This window comes from Zingiber officinale, chromosome 9A (genome assembly GCF_018446385.1).
Source record: "Zingiber officinale cultivar Zhangliang chromosome 9A, Zo_v1.1, whole genome shotgun sequence".
In the NCBI taxonomy this organism is placed as follows: Eukaryota; Viridiplantae; Streptophyta; class Magnoliopsida; order Zingiberales; family Zingiberaceae; genus Zingiber; species Zingiber officinale.
This window is the reverse complement of record NC_056002.1, coordinates 102885401-102908107: the sequence shown is the minus strand read 5'-3', so window position 1 is coordinate 102908107 and position 22707 is coordinate 102885401. Positions and strand designations below refer to the sequence as shown.

The following is a 22707-nucleotide window of genomic DNA, read 5'->3' as shown; positions in this document are numbered from 1 at the left end:
TTTTTGGATTTGTGATAAATGAGCTTTCCTAGTCCATTAAACTCGGCAAGTTAGTCGGACCAGACACGAGTTGGGCAGAGAGGTCAAGTTGTTCAATTTAGTTGAGCCAGTGTTTGCTTGGTTTGGACATAATGATCGAATCAATCGAACGAATGGGTTAGTTCAGGCAAGCTAATTAGATGAGACAGGGCTGAGTGAGTTGGAGCGGACTAGTCAGGTCGGTCATGTAGGTTGGCCTAAGTGGTCCGAGGGAGTTGGTCAGGCCTAGTAGACCAATCAAATCTAGCAGACCATTTGGACCATGTGAATCCAATGCATTAGGCATGTTGGGCTCACAAACCAAGTGAACCATGTTATATGATCGAACTAACTATATAAATTAAATTAATTTAAAAAATAATCTTGTGAGACTCTCGGATGGCAATGGATCAATTAAATTATATATTCTCGGTCTTCATCCCTATTTACTATATCCATCCTCATCCCTATCCAATTTTAAATTTTTATCCTCATCCTTATATCCATCAAAAATTAAATATTCATATACATGTTCCAATAAAAACATATTAGAATTAACGTCACATTTAAAAAAAAAACACATTAAACATCTATAGATTACTCTAAATTTAATCAAATTCAATAAAAATTAATTAAACATCAATAAAAATAATTAATATTTTTTTTTAAAAAAAATCTTTGATATATATATAAGGTATGAGTACAATTCTACTGGATCTACCTTCATATATCCGATTATTTACCCATATCCAATTATTTAACTATTTAATCGAATCCAAAAAATCCCTTCACACCTCGGTTGGTCAGATATCGGATCCTTCATTGAATTCGGAGAAAATTGCCATCTCTACTCTCTTCCTCCTAGAAAGTTCTCACTTTCCATCCAAGTAAACACAGCCTTTATGATCCCTACAGTTCGTTCTCGAGAGAAAAAAAGAAGCTATTTGAGGCTTATTATAGTCGTACAGAATTACAAGGTAGAACTATTCAGTTTGCAGTCACACAAGCTAGCTCATTCATCGATATTAAAAGTATATAATAACAATCTATACAAATTCCATATCAAAGTTTCTGCATTTAAGAATGACAAATGATTTTGTCAAATTGCAGCATCATTAAGAAAAGAGCATTCTACATTCTAAGAAGAAATTTCATCTCTAATAGTATGAAAAACAAAGGCTACATCCTAGTGTTATCGTATCTGAGACAGCGCACACACACACACTACATTACGGTAGGTAATAGAAATGGCCAGACCTAAAAGAGTAACCAAGGAAGATGCGACTCTAGACAAAAACATGTATCTTGAAAATGGCAGATCATAGACCAGAAGTTTCAATGTCGATGGCAGAAGGATCGAGTGAGGCTGAAAAGGGCACCTGGAACTTTTGCGCCTTTGATTTTGGATAATCAAACTAACATCTACAATTAGCAGGTGTGCAAAAATCTTCTTATGATCTATGAGCAGAATGAGTTGATACTGCTGGTGATGCCCTGTCCGATCCATGAACATTGTATCTCTCATAGACCTTTTCGCGGTTTTCCGACCACCAGGCTTCTGCCTGATGCTCCCCAAATTTTCTTCGACTGCAAAAGTGTGCATCCTCAAGTTTCTAAAAACAATTGTTGCGTGCACAAATACCAGCGCTAATTGGGAATTGGAATACAAGAAGACGTGAATCCAACTATACGATTTAACATTATGTTACTAATCACAAGAACAGAAAACTAATTGAAACCTGGAATGAATAACCATTATTTGGCAAGATACCTAAGATACTACACGTTTAATGTTTATGAACAAGCGAGAAACAAGAGCAAATTGAAAGCACCATAAAATGTAGATTAAGCATAATCACATTAGCAATCTGAGATAATTCAAAAAAAAAGGAAAGTGAATGAACAAGGTTCAGAAGGTTAACCAACCTGAACCGGACTCTCTTCAAATCTCGAGTTCCATCATGAAGGGATAAGAGAGTTATATATACACCAGGTTCAAACTGTTCAATCCATTCAGCCTCAGCTTGATTACTTGATGAAGTGGGACTTTGGGACTTACAAACCTTATCAAAATTTTGAGGATATTCACTTTCATTGTTATCCACACCAGGTTTACTGATGGATGATGATCTCTCTGCGTTACTGTCGCGTTGTTGTGCACTAAAGTCTTGCTCCATTTCATTAGAACTCACTGGATTAAAGTTTTGTAAATTTGTGCCCAGCTGGTTAGATTCACAGCTATCTGTTAATGAACAATTCTGATTTGAGTTTCTGTTGGCAATAACTCCAATACAATCAGGAGAATTGATTGGATTGCTTGTTGGGTGATAATCTCCATTTGGAACGGCAAGACCAGGATATAAGTCCACCCCATTCGCCAAATCTAAGTGTCTTGCTGCATCATTTTTGTAGAACCCTTGAGGAAATATCTCGGCCATGTCTTTAAGCTGCATCACGTAGATCATACAAGTCCAGATAAAGCAAGTGCTTCAAGGAATGAACCAAATTAAAAGAGTCAAAAAAATAAACGAAGCAGGTCCAGGATACAAATGAAGCCTACAAAGTCAACAAAATTGACTAAATGCAAGCCTATAGTACCAAATTTCTACTAAGTGATAGCGTTCTATATAAAATAAATTTTATGATTTCGGTGCTATAATTCAGAACAAAGAAATGTACAAAGAATACTCTCTAGTCCTGGAATTTTTCCAGCAGAGACTAGGAAGACAAATGAACTAGGCTCCAACAGGAAAGATTAATATATCCAACCATCAAATATAGGGATAAGGAATTGATAAGCAAAACTTATGTGACCCCTGGCCAAAAAGTAACTTTTGCTAGCATCCCTAACTTTTGTAGGGAAAGGTGATTACGCTCACCCCTGGCATCCCTCATAACCCATCCCAAGTTATGTGAAGGGAGGTAAATCACGGGACCAACCTATAGCCAACCGTCAAGTGACTAGAGGGTAAGAAGAGTTTTTTTCTCCAAGATAGCAAATTTGCCACCCTCTAGCCAACTGTGGCTAGCATCCCTAACTTGATCAATAATCAAGATGCTCAATGATATATAGGATTTCCACATGGATAGCATACATATCTAAGATCAGTAATAGTTTAAAAACTATGTGCTCACAAATCTAACATTTTTTTCCTTTTTTCAGAATTATTTTGTGTTTGATATCTAAACTAACATGCAAAGTTCAACAAGTCAAATGCTAATTTGATTGTATTCTTTCTTTTTCAGATCATGTCATGAGAAAGTCCCCTGCTCCATGAATAAGAAACTTTTGTATCAATCCTTTTGGAAGCATATAAGGTAAAAAGTGAGCATGACACAAGTTTGGTAACGACTAAATTTAATGAGTGGCCACATGAAAGAATTAATGTAGGATGATCTGTGAGAAAAACTGTAAATTCTTGCCCTCGTACAGCCTTTGGTGAGACATGTGCTATAGAATTCCAAAAAGGATTGAAGGCCCATTTGGTTAATTAAAGGACTGATCTAGACATTAAGTGCCAACTTAAAATTCAGTTATGAGCTCATTTCACCTCAACAAAAATCCTTAAACACATAAAAAACAACTATGGAATTTTCCCCCCATATCCATGACAATCAATTGTTGTTTATTGCTGGATCATTCTAGAATCTAATGTCATTTGTAGGGCTTAAAACAGAATACAACTGTTAAAGAGACAAGTCAAATCAAAGAGAGTGATGTATAGTATGATGTAGTTCCTTGGATCTAACAATATATCTAATTGCCAAATACCCATTTTGTATTTTATCTAGGGCAAAAATTGCTAATGTTTAGTTAATGTGTACATAAAGAATGGACTATCTAGGACAAGTACAAGGTTTCATCAAAAGCTCCAGCACATTCAATACTGACCCCAAATATCACAAATAACAGGCAATACCAACAGAAAAGACAAAGAAAACCTAAATTTTCAAGGCAGATATATAGGTGTTGGCCTACCAAATTTTCTGCTTTTTACAAGTAGCAAGAGACCTGAACCAAAATGTCAATTTTAGTTACGTTAATACAAGCAGTGAAGACAGCCAACCAAAACAACCTGTGCTGTTAGGGATTTAATAACTTCTTTTGCTGCTTTTGATTTTGCAGATTCCTCAGCAGCCATTGTCATGGCCTCTTGAGCTTTCTTGACCAATTTTTGCAATTCATGTTCTTGAAGTTCACATTGCTGTCTAAGGTTTTCAACCTAATGCAGATCCTGGTTAAGGCAGACCGCCAATTCAAAATAAAGTATCCAATAAAGAAGGGAAAGGTACCTGGGCACACAATTTCTGAACTTCTTGTGTCAAGAGTTCATTTGTTTTCCTTAAATTGTCTGCAGAATTTTTTAAGAAAGAAACTCCAGATGTTGTGGGTACTGGTGTTGCTGAACGTGGAGGACTAAATTTCCTCGAAAAGGGTGAAACTGCTCTTGAATGATTTACAGATTGAACCATGGATGTGCAAAGTGCTCTAGGAGCTGCTCGTTGCAGATCACCACCAGCAAAAGGAAAATCTTTCATCTGCATGAGTGAGCTAACTTGAGGAGCTCCAATAAAGGAGAAAGAATCATGTTTCTTCCCGAATCTGGCAGCTTTAATATCCAGATTCTTTATAAGATCCAAGTTACTTGGTAACATAGACTTAGTTGATTTTGTCTCTACTTTTTCAAACCTGTCTTTGCTTTCACCTGACAAGCGAGGCAAGCCATTTCTTTTGTTGTTTACTCCAAATTCCAATACATTGTTCAATTTCCCATAGCAGGAATCACAAACTCGAAAAGGTTTTGCAGGATCAGGAGACAAGGCAGCTCTTAAGGCCTTCCTTGAACTACATGAGTGGCAATGAACAAGACCACAATGGTAGCAATTATGTCGCTTACGGGTGAAGCCAAATGTTTGTCTACATGATGAGCATAGCGACTGCTCAGAACCCAATACCCACTTATGCTGGCATATGGCAGCAGTGATGTTAGCACCACAAGCAATATATTTCACAGCTCTGTCTTTTAAAGCTTCGACAAGGTTAGGTACTTTCCTATCTTCAAGGTCTCCATGACCCAATCTCCCATTAGCACCTTTTCCCCATGTATAAACCTCACCTCTAATTGTTAGGATTGCAACATGATATGAACCGCAAGCAACTTCGACCACAGATTCACCAATGAGATTATCTTCAACTAAGCATGGAAGCTTTCCATCAGATTGTGGATTTCCAAGCTGACCATAAACACTACTTCCCATTGCAAAAACTTGTCCAGAAGTTGTCAAGCCAACAGTGAGACTATGACCGCATGCTAGCTTGTGAAAAGTATGGTCAATCAGCGAAGCAACACAAGTAGGTTCAAGTCGTGGTTCCTTATCACCATGCCCGAGGCGATATTTGTCCCCATCACCCCAGGTGAACAATTTTCCAGATGGCACACTGTCACTGGGTTGAGCTACTATAACCTCTACTATAGCAGCTGTGTGCCATACACTGCATGCAACTGCAATGGTTTTCAAACCTCTCAAGGATTCTACCTCCTTTGGGCGTGCAACACTTGCTCTGTTTCCATGACCTAAAACACCAAATGTTCCATCACCGAAAGTGAATAACTTCCCCATTGAAGTTATCAAGGCCGTGTTCCAGGTGCCACAACTAACATATACAACTTGAATACCATCCAGTGGCCCAGAAACTCTTTTTGGTATCCAGTGACTGACATCAGTACCATGTCCAAGAAGACCAACATTGTGAGTGCCATCACCCCAAGTAAACAATTCACCTGAAGAAGTTACAGCGCAAGTGTGGAACTCCCCACAAGCAACCATATCTGCATTACTTAGTGCTAAAGATTCAATAAGACGAGGATGAGTGACATTATCTCCAACTCCATGGCCAAGTCTCCCTCCAGATTCTTCACCCCATGTGAATACTTCTCCATGTTTTGTGACAAGAGCAGCATGTCGAACACCGCACGCCACATGGTGAACATCTAAAACTAAATTTGATTCTAAGGGCTTGGGCAAAAGTAAATCAGTTCTTCCACTGGATAAATAGATACCTCTATCAGTGCCAGTTCTTGTAGAAATTTCACATGTAATCTCACCCCATACATAAACATCACCTAAAGTATCACAGTCATCTTGTGCAGAACCATGACTAGACGTACTGGGTGCACTAGAAACACTCACTCTAATAACATCAGAAGAGACACCTTTTACAAGCATATTCACAACATCTGATCTTTCTGAGCGTATAAAACTTTCAGAAGAGATTGCTGATGAAGTTCCAACACTAAAATTCATGTCCGGAGAACTACTATCCGAAACAGAGCCAATTGAACTCACACTGGGGCTATTTGATATGTGATTCAGATCCTTGGCATCCTGTAACATTATCCAGATTATCATGCATTAACACCCATAATCTCATGCACTCCAGAAAGAACACTGAAATAGTTTCCCATCCTAAGAAAATACACGCAAAGTTGCAAGCATTCTGTGGCTACTTAAACCATGGCTTCTAGGATAACTATAGGCAATGCAACACGAAGTTGAAGAGTTCAGCGAGTCATTGTAACCATATGACTCCAATGTCCAAGCACAACAGCTAAATATCTTGTTAGATTGAAACATCAAAGCGAGTCAATCACAAATGTAGCTGAACAGACACTTCTAATCCACAAGTCATAAGTGCGTCCAAACTCTTTGTTAAAAATATTAATTGTATAAAGGAAGGATGAAAAACAGTAAAAAAAAAAACAAATCAACTTCACAGAGACTATATAATCATGCAACAAGTTACTTGTTAAAGTTAGCCTTCTTAAAATCATACAAGTAGACAACCTGCATCCTGAAGGCTGAAGTTAGTCGAGACACCTCATTGGAAAGAACAACTTTAAATACTAATTAACGGATTTGTGAGAGGTGTTTCATTTACTTCAAAATACAGTCTGCCATTACTCCATCCATCAATTTTTGGCCGTTCACCTTGACAGGAACAAATCAGTGCCTGGAGGCCTGCAAACCACACCTCTGTCTCAAATCTGTCTTTGCATATCTAAATATAATCCACAACATCGAAGTGAAGGATCAGATTTAATTAAAATATGAGAAATATCAGACAGCAGCAATGACTTGGTTAAACTTACCAGATCAAGAGACCTTGTCCCATTGTCATATATGAGTGAAAAGGAGAGGTTGTCCTTCTCTGAGCATATATGCCGTCTAAAAACAGGCTGGGGAAAAAACTAATCATAATCAGATTCATATAGGTATGAAGCACCAAATAATAAATTCTGTTTACCAGATAAATAACTGATGCCAAATAGAAGCCAAAATACTTTAAATTATTCCTTAGTAGGAAACTCTCCCTGAGATTACAGAATTGGCAGACTAACTTACAGTTCTTTGACCACGGACTATTTCCAAAACAGATGTTAGCTTCAAACTTTTTTCTTCACCATTTGATAACCAAATTAATGATGATTTGTCCTGTGAACAACAATAAAATGGGTATATCGAACCAAATATAATGAAGATATCAAACAAGGTGTGGCGGCGTGGGGTGTGGCGGCGTGGTTGTATGATACGCTGGGATACAATGATGTGACATTTTCTCTACTATGGTGTAACATCCAATTAATGAGGAAAGAAGTATTATTTCTCTTGCAACATTATAAGAGGAGCCCGCTCCCACGGGCAAAGGTACGCCTACGCATACGTGCGCACGTACATTCATCTCCTTCTGCCCAAAGACTTACTTGAGCGTTGAAATAGACGAGTTGGGACACCCCGCCTCTATTCGAACCCTCTTCTTCTCCCTCTCTTTCTTGTAGACTTGGGAGACTCCCATGGTGGTTGACCCACTTTTTCGGCGCCCGATGACTTTGTCAACATAAGCGATAGCTCATAGGCGGCTCACGGCGGTCTTAGGCAGGAACAACCACTATTCCCCCAACTCAAATTCTTAGGAAACAAGCTCTCACATGTGTGTTCATTGTGTGAGCGGCCAGACAGCATGCAAATGGAAGCATCGAGCTGCAGGCCAACAATGCTACTTTTCATGAGTTATCCATCTAAGTTGAAACGGGTCTTCAAAAGCCAATCTAAATAGATAAAATCGTGGTTTCCCTTTTTGACCATACTTCAGCAAATGAGTCTCTCATCAATTCAGAAATTACCTTCAAGTAGAATGAAGGAGATCAAAAGTATATAAGGATAAAAATGCATAAATACAGCAGGGAAAGCATTTTTTGAATTGTTAAATAACTTAAATTGAGCAACCAAATTTGGAGTTGGATAGCCACTGATATGGAGCGTATTGGAGGCCTCCACATATGTTAAGAAGGTCAATAGTCCTGCTGAGATGGAGATCACAGTCCAGATAGGTCAACCCGATCGTTTCTCGTCACGCTAGAGGTGGCCAATCGGTTCAAATAAACCTAGGCACTCCACTCATCTCCGATTGGCCTACTCAGCTAGATAACAAATACATTAAGAATGGCTTTCAAAGCAGACTCCTAGCGCAAGACTCCTCTGTTTGCTCGACTCGAGGGGCCCACCCCCCCCTTCCTTTTCCTTCAACTTGCCCGACTCTAAGGGCTCGCTCAGCCCCTCGACAACCTACTTCGCTTAGTAAGCTCCACTCGATCCCTCTAGTCGGTTTGTCTGACTCTAGAGGTCCATCCGACTCCAAGAGCTCAGCTCCTTGACTCCTCCCATATGAACAGACATTAAGAATGATCTTCAAAGGTACATCTGACTCTAGGGGCTCAACTCCCCTGAACTCAATGCTTCGCTCCCCTGATCCCTCCGGTCAGTCCACCCAAGTACAAGAGCTCGGCTCCCCCGACATACTGCTCCAATCTCCTGATTTGACATGCCCACGCTATTTGGTTTCTCCTTATCGATTTGACTCAATTCTTCTTCACTTATTGGGCCAGACCATTTGGCCCAATTAATTATATGGACTTGTGCCAGTTTCAGGATTAACGCAACACATGGGATGGCGTGTGGGGTGTGGCAGCGTGACTGTATGGTACAACGGGATACAATGATGTGACCTTCTCTCTACTGTCATGTGGCATCCAATTAATGATGAAAGAAGTATTATTCTCCAACAACATTATAAGAGAGCCTGCTCCTGCAGGCAAAGGTACGCTTACGCATACGCGTGCACATACAGTCATCTCCAGCCCTAGAGATTGACTTGAGCGCCGAAGTAGACAAGCCGGGGCACCCCGACCTCCATTCTGACCCTCTTCTTCTCCTCTCTTTCTTACAGACTTGGGAGACTCTCGTGGTTAACCCCCACTTTTCTAGCGTCCGGCGATTTTGTCAATAAAGACAACAACTCACACGTGGCTCACCTGTTAGCGGTCTCAGGCAAGAACAACCACTATTCCTACAACACAAATTGTTAGGAAAGAGGCTCTCACATGTGTGTTCATTGTGTGAGTGACCAGACATCATGCAAATGGAAGGATCAGGCTGCCAGGCAACAATGCTACTTTTCATGAGTTATCTATTGATACGGCAAATAAGGCGAAGCTCCCGAAGTCGAGGATAGAGTCATGAGAGTTGGCTGACATGACGGTCAAAGTCAGGGAGCAGTCAACACTCGGGACTAGCACAGCCACATGTTTCAGCCGAGTAGTCTTGCCGATTGGACCTCTAGTCCAATCGGATCTCTAGTTTCTTAGGGTCGATGAAACTTTTAGTTGTTTCAATATCATTCGGAATCGAGCCGCATGCAGGACTAACACCGGCATGTGTCTCGGTGGAGTGGTATGGCCGAGGTTTGATAGGGCGATAGAGGCGACTCGGTCGGCTTTCCATTAGAGCATATTAAGGGTCCACCAACCCAACGACCTAATATTCCTTTTTGACGATTTGTGTAACGGTTGTTACACAAGCACAAGAATATTCCCTATGCAATCTCTATGCTAAAAGCTTCCACCTTACAAAGCGCATAGGTGGTGGTTCTATTTTTGGAATCAGAATGGTCAATCCTTTTTTGGAAATGCATCAATATTCGAGCACAAAGGAAAATTGACACTATATAAGGTGTCTTCTCCTAAAGGCACAGGTACGCTACGCTACACGACATTACCCACTCAGAGCTTACTGTTCATTTCTATTGTTCACTACATTCTTCTTCCTCTCGATCATTTAACTAACTTGAGGAGTGCATGCGCCGTTTTCTTCCCTACACATTTTTTTTTTGACAGGATCGTTCGGCACCCTATGCTCCCAGGATAAAAGTCTTCTCACGGTCATTAGCGAAGCCACCTACCCAGCGCACTATCTTTCCCGATTTCAGACAGGATCATCCATCTTGGAAATCATTGAGTGAAACGGGTCTTCTTATCTATATGCAAGTTTATTGCCACTGACAAAATGCATATGAAGGTGAGTCTTAGCGCAATGGTAAAGTTGTTGCTTTGTGACCAAAAGATTACAGGCTCGAATCCTGGAAACAGACTTTTGCACAAAACAGGATAAGGCCGCGTATAATGGATCCTTCCCTGGGACCTGCATAGTGAGAGCTTTGCGCACCGGGCTGCCTTTTTTTTATTAGTATTCTTCCATCTTGCAAAATTTAAGTCTCATTCACAAACGATCCAGATCAAGACTTCCTATAATTATATAATAATCACCAAACTATTAATTCAAATAACCAAAATTTTGAACTAATTAACTAAAATGTAACAGCGGCAATTTTTGAGTAAAAATTTTGATACCTACAGGATCCAAGCACAAAATGAGAGAGAAAAAGCATTCAAAGAAACAAATGAAAAGAAGGGGAAAAAAAGTAACTAGTGAAGATTCATCAAGGAAGCTGCTTCAAAAAGGCAACCACAGAAAGCAATTTTTTATACAAATGAAGTAATAAAAACAAGAACCACTGACCTTCTCAACATCCGCGGAGCTTGCCATTCCATCTGCAGACAACTACACTGCACCACCGGCAAGGATCGCACTTCGTCATAGATGCCAGATCTTCCCTCGGACTCTCATCAATCTTAGCCAATCCTCCGCGAGAAACCCTAGCACAAGTTCGTTCTCCCAAACCAACCCTACCAAGGAACTCCTCGAGCGCTCACAAGGTGGGGAGCTTCTAAGTTGCACACTTCACCCCGAGTCCACACCGCTGCCTTGCCGAACATGCGAGGGCGGCTCCCGGACGGCGGCGCGACGGTTTAACATGCGGCCCTAGGCTACCGAGAAACCGCCGACAGGTGGAGGTGGAGCGGAGCGACGCAACGAAGAAGACAGCGACCCACGGGGGCGGAACGCCAGACTCGAGCTCGCTTCCGAGGTGGGGGAAAAAAGGTAAGTCAGAGCTGGGGAGCGTACATTCGGGTGACGAACGAATTTACAAAAACAAACAAAAAAAAAATAAAAGTAATATATTTTACAAAAAACGGTGTGGTCACCGGTGGTCAAGTAAAGCCTTCTCTGTTTTGCACGTCGGAAGGAGCGCCCACGTGGGCGGAGCAGTGCAAGGCATCCATTCCCGAGGAAGGCCAGTACGCGTTGCATCATATCATCGCCCCATATCCGACGTGTTCGCTCTCCGATACGTTCTCTCGGTGACCCCACCAGGGAACTGGGGGCCCGGTACACGCTCCACGAGGTCATCTACTTACGCCCAAGTTTGTTTAATACAAAAGTAAACGAGCTCCAAACCAGAAACTCGAGCTTTTATCGATCAAAATTAAATACAAATCAAAATTGTTAAAAAGATTGTTCTATCACCTGGACACCTTGATGGTTTTCGATTCTTCGAGCAGGCTGTGCTTCAGAACCTTGGAAATGCTAAGCTTGTTTGCTCGAGTGAGGAAGCCGATGAGAATGATAGTAGGGGCCTGGTGGATTTCCATTGTCACTTGGGATTTCTCCGGTTGATCTCTTCAGCCTCTGGACTTCCTCTCGCACTGACTCATTCAGAGGTGTATTACGACCCCAATTGATTTTCAGGTTGTCAAGTAGATTAAACAAATGATAGCTGGGAAAAGAGAATGACAGAATTAATCTAGTCGGAAAGCTTAGATCGACATTCTGAATGCTTACCTTCACGAAGTTTAGCATGTTGTTCCATGGCTTGCAAAGCAGCTTGAGTTCTTTGTTCTCGACAGTCAAACCAGTGGTGCTTCTGAGTAATAAAAGACATAAAACTATTTAATTTTACTTACCAATTAATCAGCCAAATCTAGGATAAATAGGTAAAGAAACATAGATGCATTTTGTTATACTACACATCGGCCTTCAACTGATTTTTGTAAAGATGAACAGACTCTTGAAGTTTCTTGATCAAATGTAGTAAAAACTGGAGCTTAGAACAATCTAAGACAGTAAGTTAAAGTTTAAAACACTTGCGGGCTTCTCTGGAAGGACGAATCAAGATATTGGAGACTCGTGATGGTGGCTGAATAATACAAGCACCAGTTTGTTGCTACGAATTTGAAATGATTCAAATTACCCACTGAAAAATAAATTGACAAAAATGTTAGGCGATTGAACAAATGAACAGTATGTTACAAATTTTATTTTGCAGATTGTTGGACAATATGCTGTCAGAGATATTAGGGAATTAATTAAATTGAAATTACATAAAATCAATTCTAATTTATCTGTCGAGATGATCTAAGATGATAATCTCAGGCTGCCAGCGGGGCTGATTCTGCCAAACTTCTGGTGGTCCAAGTCACGGAGTCGATGCGGTGTGTAGCAGAATCGGGAGTTGATCGCTGAGTCGAAAAGAGAATTCACCGAGTAAGATGTCGAGGATTGCACTCAATGCAGTTTCCTTGAAACAGATCCGTCCCACCTCCAACTGTGCTTCGAGATTCTCTCGGGTAGTCTGTTTCCCAGGATACAACAGCAAAACCACAAACACTAGTTAAACGTGGCGAATTGAGAATGCATCTGAGTGCTATCACGAGTAGTTCAACCTAGCGAATGCACGACTGAGAGAGTTTTGTGAGAGAACATGAGTGGACAGAGGTTCGCTCCCTGCTCTTCTTCTCATTTTCCCTTTCGCTTATCTTCCGCTCTACTCTTTGCTCAAGATCCAGCCTCCTTATATAGAGCTCTCACTTTGCCTGCAATAAATGATCAAATTATGATAATTTAATGTTGGGTTTAATGTCGTCATTAATGGATTTAATGTCTTCATTAATGTCGAGACGTTACGAAATCATTATTAATGGGCTTAATGTCGTCATTAATACTGAGATGTTACGAAATCATCATTAATGAGTTTAATGCCGTCATTAATGTCAAGACGTTAAGAAATCACCATTAATTTTACATTAATGCTTCAGTTACACTTTTGAGCATGTAGCAAAAAGATATTCAAGCGGCAACATGTTAGTTTATTCTTTTGGGCAAGTTTTGTCTCGATCGGTCCGACATTTGACATGTGCAGGTCGTGCTCGCACACGAGTCAACCTTGGTTCAGTACAATCCGGGCCCTGTATTTACACTCACCCCTGCGCACTCATGCGTGAGAGAGTCTCTCCCCATGCATATGTTTACAACATCAATGCATGTGTCATAATTTAAACCAATAATAAAGCCAAAAGACTTCTAGTATGAGACTAAACCCATGCACAATGGAGTCTCTTCGTCTCCACATTTTTATTCCATTCACATTTCCAACAATCCCCCACATGAATGGAAAATAGGGTATATGATAACATTTAACAGTTGAGTCAAATATAAGATAAGTAGATTTTACTCTTTGAATCTTCCCTTGTGAAGATATGTTTACTTACTAGCTGACAGTAGACGTGATGTCCTTGAACTGTACTGTCGTCTATGTAAGCATTGACAAATTTCACCCAAGACTCTCCCTGATACAACCCAGTTCTCATGAGTGTGTTTGTTCTTGACCATGAATAACCTGGTTCTGTGAGAAGATCTAAGAATTATGCCTTCAATTCTCTTCGAAGCGGACCCACTTCTTTCTCACATAGGTGATCCCTCGAGAGTAGTCATATACTCTTCTTAATTATTAAAAGTTGTGTGCTTAACTTCTATCCTTCACTAATTCATTGGGTCGTTCCCCTATAGTGTGTTTAGTCAGTGCAGATTAGTTGTCCCTGTGAACCTAGTTCTTGGGATCTCCAGTCATCATAGGTTGGGTGTCCTCTGCACTGATCGCTGACAATGACATCAAGTCCATTTCTCGTGATGAGCTTACAACTAACTCTCGATTTAACCCTTTGATTAGCGGATCCGCTAGGTTATCCTTTGACCTCACATAGTCAATAGTGAAAACTCCCATTGAGAATAGTTGTCTAATGGTATTATGTGTATGACATATATGTCTAGACTTACCATTATACAGATGGCTCTGTGCCCGATTAATTGCTGATTGACTGTCACAATGTATGCAAATTACCGACACAGGTTTCGGTCATCTTGAAATATCTTCTAAAAATTACCGTAATCATTCAGCCTCTTCACCACATTTGTCAAGAGCTACAAACTCAGATTCTATCGTGGATCTGGTTATTACAGTTTGCTTAGAAGATTTCCAGGAAATGACTGCACCTCCTAGAGTGAATACATACCCACTCATAGACTTAGAGTCTTTTATGTTAGATATCCAACTTGCATCGCTGTATCCTTCGATCACAACAGAATATCTCGTATAGTGCAGTCCATATTAATAAGTATACCTCAGTACTCTTATTATCCCTTTCCAGTGCTCCACACTGGGATTACTCGTGTATCTACTCAATTTACTTGCTGCATAGGCCAAGTCTGATTGTGTACAATTCATCAGGTACATTAGACTTTCAATCATTCGAGAGTACTCTATCTGAAAGATACTTTCACCTCGATTTTTTGATAGATGTTGACTTGTATCTATCGGCGTTCGTGCCAACATAGTATCACCCTTGGTGGATTTCTCAAGAATCTTGTCCACGTAATGAGACTGACTAAGAATAAGTTCTTCTGTTGTTCTAAGAATTTTATTTCTAAAATCACATCAGCTAGGCCCATGTCTTTCATGTCAAATCTTGAGTTCAATATATCTTTAGTGGATTTGATTATCTTATCATTACTCCCAATGATAAGTATGCCATCTACATATAGGCACAAGATGACGTAGTCATTCTCTGTGACCTTCATGTAGACACATTTAACACATTCATTAATCTTGAATTCACATTCGCATTATCAAATTTCTTATGTCACTGCTTTGGTGTTTGTTTCAAGTCATATAATGACTTCACCAATCTACAAACATTGTTTTTCTGTCCTGACACAGAAAACCCCTCAGGTTGTTCCATGTAGATTTTTTCTTCTAAATCCTCATTTAAAAAGGCAGTCTTTACATCCATTTGATGTATTTTGAGATTCCATAGAGCGACAATAGCCAACAATACTCTAATGAAAGTTATTCTCGACACCGGAGAATACGTATCAAGGTAGTCAAGGCATTCTCGTTGTCGGTATCATTTGATTACCAATCTGGCCTTATACTTATCAATTGTGCCATCTGATTTTATTTTCTTCTTGAAGATCCATTTGCAACTTAGTGGTTTACTTCTCGGAGGAAGATCCATAAGTTCTCAAGTGTGATTTTGCAAGATAAATTCTATCTCAGATGCAATTGCCTCTCTCCAGTGAGGTCCATCAAAAGAGCCTTCAACTTCTGAGTAACTTTGGGTTTACTTTCCAACATGAAAGTGACAAAATCTGATCCATAGGATTTTTCTATCCAAGCTCTTTTACTCCGTCTAAGCTCAACCTCGACTGGTTTATCATCTGTTGGTTGATACTCGGAAAACCTAGAGGTTCCACTGTACAAAAATTTTGTACAAAGGTCTGAACCTTTTCCTAGCTACCATGTGTTCTTTTAAATTAAATTTTGGATCGCCTGCGGAACTTAACATGTTTGATCCAAAACTTAATCTATTCGTTCTTTTAGGTTTTGACTTGGGTCTCCTGCGGAACTTAACACGTTCGACCCAAATCACCTTAAGTTATTAATTCCATTAAATATTAATTTCCATAATTGGTTCCCAGTACTGACGTGGCGAGGCACATGACTTTCTTGGATATGAGAGCAACCACCACCGACTAGACAAAACCTTTTATGGAAAGCTAATATTTAATTTCCTAAAATAACTTTAGGTTAACCGAAAAGAACAATCAAATCACAAGGGAAAGAAAAACAAAAGAACACTATATCGAAAACAAATTCGAAACTCTAGAATTGTATGCCTCTTGTATTTAGTATTATTTCCAAAAATAACTAGTATGATGCGGAAACAAAAATTACTAGTTATACCTTTTAGAAAGACCTCTTGATCTTCTACCGTATTCCTCTTCTAACCTCGGACATTGTGTGGGCAACGATCTTCCGAGATGAGAACCACCAAGCACCTTCTTCTTCCTTACAAGTTTCGGCCATCAAAACTTCTCCTAGGATGAAGAGGTTCGGCCACCACCACCATGCTCCAAGGGATGCTAGAAAAGAGACTTCTTTTCTCTCATTCTTCTCCTTCTTAGATCCGGCCACCAAAGCTATCTCCACCATGAGAAGGTTTCAGCCACACAAAGGAGAGGAGAGGAAAGAAAGGGCCGGCCACACCCAAGGAGAAAAGAGAGGAAAAATAGAATAGAGTTGATCACCCGTGAAGGCACCTCTACCCCCTCTTTTATAATCCTTGGTCTTGGCAAATAAGGAAAATTTAATAAAAACTTCCTTAATTCTTTTCTCATTGAAAAGGAAAATTTATTTAATTAAAATAATTTTCTCTTTTCAAATTATAATAGCCGACCACTCTTCTCCCCAAAACAAGGAGAGTTTTAATTAAAACAAAATTAAAACTTCCTAATTTGTTTCTAGAAATTTATAAAAATTTCTCCAATAATTTTAATCCCTTCATGATTGGTTAATAAAAGAAATTTTATAAATTAAAATCTTTCTTTTAAACATATGGATAATTTCCAAAAGGAAAGTTATCTCTAAAATTAAAATCTCCTTTCAATCTACAAATAAGGAAAGATATTAAATCTTTTCTTAATCTTTTGTAGAAACTAATAAAAGAGAATTTTTAATTTTTAAACTTTCTTTTAAATCATGAATATAATTAAAAGGAAAGTTTTTACCAAAATTAAAATCAACCTTTTAATCTACAAATAAGGAAAGAGATTTTAACTCTTCTCTTAATCTTTTGTAGAATCTTATAAAAGGAAGGATTTAAATTTTTAAACTCTCTTTTAAATTATATTATCCACATAAGAAAAATTTAAAATTAAAATTCCTTTTTATTTTAATAGGGACGGCCACATGAATTCACCCATGAACATACCCATGGTCGGCCCTAGCTTGGTCTCTAAGCTAGCTTGGTCGGCCCCTATAGGATGGGTAAGAAGGTGGGTATAGGTGGGTATAGTACTCTATAATTAAGAGGCTACGATAGGGACCGAGAGGAGGAATTGGTTTTGGTCTCCCGATAAAATTAAGCATCCCGTGTTCGCCCCGAACACACAACTTAATTTTATCAATAATAATTCATTCCACTAGAGAACTATTATTGAACTACCGCACCAATCCCAAATTACATTTTGGGCTCCTTCTTATTATGAGTGTGTTAGTCTCCCTGTATTTAAGATAACAAATGTCCACTAATTAAGTAAGTTACTGACAACTCACTTAATTAATATCTAGCTCCAAGAGTAGTACCACTCAACTTCATCGTCATGTCGGACTAAGTCCACCTGCAGGGTTTAACATGACAATCCTTATGAGCTCCTCTTGGGGACATTCTCAACCTAGATTACTAGGACACAGTTTCCTTCTATAATCAACAACACACACTATAAGTGATATCATTTCCCAACTTATCGAGCTTATTGATTCATCGAACTAAATCTCACCCATTGATAAATTAAAGAAATAAATATCAAATATATGTGCTTGTTATTATATTAGGATTAAGAGCACACACTTCCATAATAACCGAGGTCTTTGTTTCTTTATAAAGTCAGTATAAAAGAAATGACCTCAAATGGTCCTACTCAATACACTCTAAGTGTACTAGTGTAATTATATAGTTAAGATAAACTAACACCTAATTACACTACGACCTTCCAATGGTTTGTTCCTTTCCATTATGGTCGTGAGCCACTGTTTATAATTTATAAGGAACCGATAGCATGATCTTCTGTGTGTGACACCACACACCATGTTATCTACAATATAAATTAATTGAGCAACTACATTTATCATAAATGTAGACATTTGACCAATGTGATTCTTATTTCTAGATAAATGTTCATACCAAAAGCTAGGCTTTTAGTATACACTCTAACATCATCATCTTCTTTGCTTTGTGTTTCATATGCCCGTTTTAAGGGGCTAGCAACCTCTTGGGTCTTATGTGGAAACATATGCTCGAAGAACGAGGTATTTCTTGATTTGACTATCGAGTTCTTGTCCATCTCCGGTATATGTGACTCATACACACAAAAAATGATATGCAATGCTGTTATGTGCATACCCAATGAATATGCAATCAGCAGTCTTTGGTTATATCTTAATCCTTTTCGGATCAGGCACCAAAACTTTGGCAAGACACCCCCACATTCATAAATATTTGTAGGACGATTGTCTCCATTCCACAACTCATAAGAGCTCTTATTTATTTTCTTTTAGGACACCTTATTTAAAAGATAATTAGCTATTAACACAACTTCCCCCCACATGAACTTTGGTAGTCCAGAGCTCAATAGAAGAGCATTGATCATCTCTTTAGAGTTTGATTCTTTCACTTAGTAACTCCATTTTGCTGAGGAGTATAAGGAGCTGTAATTTCGTGTTTGGTTTCATGTTCAGTACACAACTCAGCAAACGGTGATACATATTCACCGCCTTGATCACTTTGAACCACCTTAATTTTTCTATTAAGTTGGTTTTCAACCTCATTTTTATAGAAAGCAAATTTCTCTATAACTTCATCCTTACTTTTGAGAAGTCCATATGAACGATATAATATTTGGATAAACTAACTCAAAACTATTACAAGAATTTAGAACGCTAATGGAACATGAGTTCGAAATGAGTCTAGTAGGACAACTAACATTTTTCATAGGTCTACAAATCAAACAAATAAATGAAGGTAACTATGTTTGTCAACAAAAGTATATACTGGAATTACTTAAGAAATTTCGAATGGAAAACTCCAAAGATATTAAAACTCCAATGGCTACCAATGAAACCCTAGATAATGACCCAAGTGGAAAACCTATAGACCTCAAATATTATAGAAGTGTCATAGGAAGCCTACTGTATCTAACTACAAGTCGACCAGATATCTCATTTACAGTCAGTATGTGAGCTAGGTACCAGACTTGTGCCAAGGAATCATACTTGGCTTGTGTTATAAAAAATTTTCGATACTTAAAAGGTACGCCCAACGTAGGAATGTGGTACCCTCGGGTATAAAATTTTAAAATCTTAGGATAATCTGACTCCTATTATACCGACTGTAAACTCGATTGGAAAAGTACAGTGGTGGCTATCAACTACTTGGATCATCACTTGTCAGATGGTTTAATAGAAAGCAGCACTATGTTACTTTATCTACTACTGAGGCAGAGTATATTGTAATAGGAGAATGCATTGCACAACTATTATGGATGATGCACATCTTAAAAGATTACAATCTAAATTTTAACACACAAAAGTGTTAATTAATAATATTAGTTCAATCAACTTAATAAAAAATCCAGTGCATCATTCAAAAACTAAACACATTAAAATAAAACACCACTTTATCAGGGATCATGTCACTAATGTAGATATTGAACTCAATTATATTGAGTTTGAATCTAATTTGGCTGACATATTCACCAAGCCACTCCTTGAAAGTGAATTTAGTAACCTATGACGATAACTAAGAATGTGTTTCATATAATAGGACTACTATTTTGTTACTTTCTTTAAATAGTTTAAAAATTCTATGATAAAATCTTTACTTTTATTTTCTTAAAATTTCCATTTCCTTAGACTTTCAAAATTGATTTTAGCTTTAGTCTAGATCAGATCCATAGAAAGCATATTCCTATAGATCTAGAACTTGAACATCTCATAAATACACTAGGATTCCCTTGATTGTGTATTCCAAAACTTAGAATGGTGTGAGATGCGTAGACCCTTTGCTTGGACTTAAGATGCTTATATTAGTGCATCAACACAAGTCTAGGCGAGAAATACCAAATTACAGTGAGTTCAGTAATCCATCTTAGATAAATACTAACTGGATGCATGTAATTAACTTGACTAACCAAGTGAATACTGTTATATTCTGATAGTTAGTTAGTAACTTCTGGTTAGACATGGAAGGACACTTTCTAGGTGTTTAGATTATTTTTAATATCATATTCAGAGGGAGGATATTTAAAAACTAATTTTCAAATTAATTTTAAATACAAAGTGTCTTTTGAAAACTACTTTAAATATACTTTGAAAAATATTTTTGAAAACACAATCAAACATTTCCAAAATTCTTTTTGAAAAATATTTTGAAAAATTACATTTCCAAATAATGTTGACTACATTTTGCAAGTAGGTTGAGAAATATAATACAACTTATCTTAAGAAATTATGGAAATATTTTTAAATTCTTGTTTAAGATACTTTGAAATTCCTTATTAAAAAAAATTCTTCAAAATTCATTTTAAAATTATTTTTTTTACCGAAGTACTTTTCAAAACCACTATTATGCTATTTTTAAAAATTACCCTGAAAGTTTCTTGAAAACTATTTGAACTTTAAACTTTATAGTTAGTTTTGTAAAAGTTATCTTTCAAAACCTAGTATACAACTTCTAAACTTTCCGTGCATAAAATTCTAATATTTTTTTGATGAAAGTTTTTTAAGGTTTATAAAACTCTTTTAACTCTTTCCCCAATAATCCTGAAAGTTTTTTTGTTAAAAAAATTATTATTCTCATTGATTCCTTTACTTATCACACATTTTTCTATTATCTACTCATATTTTTTTTATGAATGTCAAAGGGGGAGCGTTAGGGGTTAAGTAAGAAAATAAATGAAAATCAGAATAACTTAACTCCAAAAATGATAAAGAGAAACGAAACGAAACTATCTATCTCATTTTTTTTTTGTTGCTTCTCTTAGAATAATTGATATGTATTTGTTGTATATCTTTCCTAACTTAACTCAGGTTGTCATTACATCAGAAAGGGGGAGATTGTTGGTGTATTTTTACACTAATGGTCTAACTCAAGTTTTGATGAATGACAAGTGAGTTAAGTTAGGCATTTTATGATCTAATTGCTTTATCGAGTATGCAGGAATTAACGAGTCTAAAGGATCGGACACCAGGCTGAAATCCAGCTAGGTCAATGGACTAACTAGATATATGGCAAAAAGTTTGGTTGGGTCCGAGGGACCGGACAGCTGGTAGAAGTTCAGTTGGGTCTACAAACCGGACAATTGTCATGAAGACCTGGTGGGTCAGAAGACTAGTCAACCAACTGCAAGATGGTATGTAAAGGTAAGTCACTTGAGGAGAGTGACTTTGTGAGGGTGTGTCCCGGTTAAGGGATAGTAGGTGTCGGTCCAGGTTAGGTCCATTTTGGATGCCTAATCTGAGACCTTAACTAGTTTCTGGTCCTGAGAGGACAGAAGCTAATTACTACTTCTTCTTTTTATAGTGCTAATCTTATTTTACAGGTTAGATGTTTTTGTTTTGGACTAATACAACTTGCAAGGAAAAAGAAAAAAAATCTCTCGGATGAACAGTACCCAAAGGCGCCTTCAAATAGTGGAAGACGCGGTGAATTCAGGATCAGATTTGACCCATTGGAGGTGCCTTCAACGCCTATGGAAGGTGTCTTCCATGGCCTTTATAAGCCAGACTCGACTAAGCTTCATACAACAACTACTATACGAGCTATTACGTGTCTATTTGAGATTTTGACTGCTCTGACTTCCTGCTACGACTCTGCTGCGCCTGACAACTGCTCCGAGAACTTTTAATCATGGCCAACAGACCGACATCGACACAAGAGTGCTCTCACATCGATCCCTAAGTGTTGGTAAAAATTTTTTTGTACTTAATTACTAAAAAAGGGAAGTGTAGCATGTTACACTTCACCTAAATTCTTTGTACTCGATTCCTTCTTCCGGAGGTACAAAAAGACATATTTTAGTGGATTATCCATCGATAAGTCTGCGAGACCTGGGTCTTAGAGTAGGAGTCACCGAAGGCTCCGAATCAAGTAAAATCAACCATATTTTCTTGTGTTCTTTTTCTTCTTAATTTTTCACTGCGTACTTATCTTTTAAATTTCAAAAAGAAACAAGTTTTCAAAACCATGTGATTCAACCCTCCCTCTCACATGTGACTCGATCCAACACACACGTCATCTTTCGGTTGCTCCTCCTCCACTTGAGTCATTTCATCGCTTTCTTCAAATTTTTCTTCTTCTTGCGTAGGCTTAGGTTTTTCGCCTAGAACCATTTTTATCTTGCTCCACAGCTCATGAGCATTTTCATACTCATATACACGTTTCATCACATCATTAGATAAGATATCAATTAAAATTGATATTACCTTTGAATTTACCTTTGATCATGAGGCTTGTTCTTCCATCCAATAATGTGGTCGGAGTCTTTTTCTGTTCTTGTCTC

The 22707-nt window shown here is 38.2% G+C and overlaps 1 protein-coding gene across 5 annotated transcripts; it reads right to left on the bottom strand.

Annotated features, from left to right (window-relative positions):
* Positions 1-1078: 1078 nt before the first annotated feature.
* LOC122018567 (PH, RCC1 and FYVE domains-containing protein 1-like) lies at positions 1079-11396 on the bottom strand. Of its 5 annotated transcripts, none has more exons than XM_042575917.1 (7): positions 10933-11396; positions 7170-7256; positions 6865-7078; positions 4312-6405; positions 4095-4241; positions 1945-2465; positions 1079-1605 (listed from the first exon to the last, which is right to left on the bottom strand). In XM_042575917.1, exons 3-7 carry the CDS (start codon positions 6868-6870, stop codon positions 1470-1472), a joined length of 2904 nt encoding a protein of 967 aa, XP_042431851.1. In that variant the 5' UTR covers positions 6871-7078; positions 7170-7256; positions 10933-11396; the 3' UTR covers positions 1079-1469. The 5 variants fall into 5 exon arrangements, 4 of the variants coding, with proteins under 4 accessions (XP_042431851.1, XP_042431849.1, XP_042431852.1 ...); XM_042575915.1 differs by having other exon boundaries at positions 6959-7078; XM_042575918.1 differs by having other exon boundaries at positions 6865-7038.
* Between the last annotated feature and the right edge of the window lie 11311 nt (positions 11397-22707).

Bases quoted from the DNA above. Each gene is read 5' to 3' on its own strand.
- LOC122018567 (XM_042575915.1), bottom strand. From the start codon at position 10,959: ATGGCAAGCTCCGCGGATGTTGAGAAG. The intron at 4,242-4,311 runs GTACCTTTCCCT...GATCTGCATTAG, and splicing joins TTCAGAAATTGTGTGCCCAG to GTTGAAAACCTTAGACAGCA. The intron at 2,466-4,094 runs GTTGTTTTGGTT...TACGTGATGCAG, and splicing joins TTAAATCCCTAACAGCACAG to CTTAAAGACATGGCCGAGAT.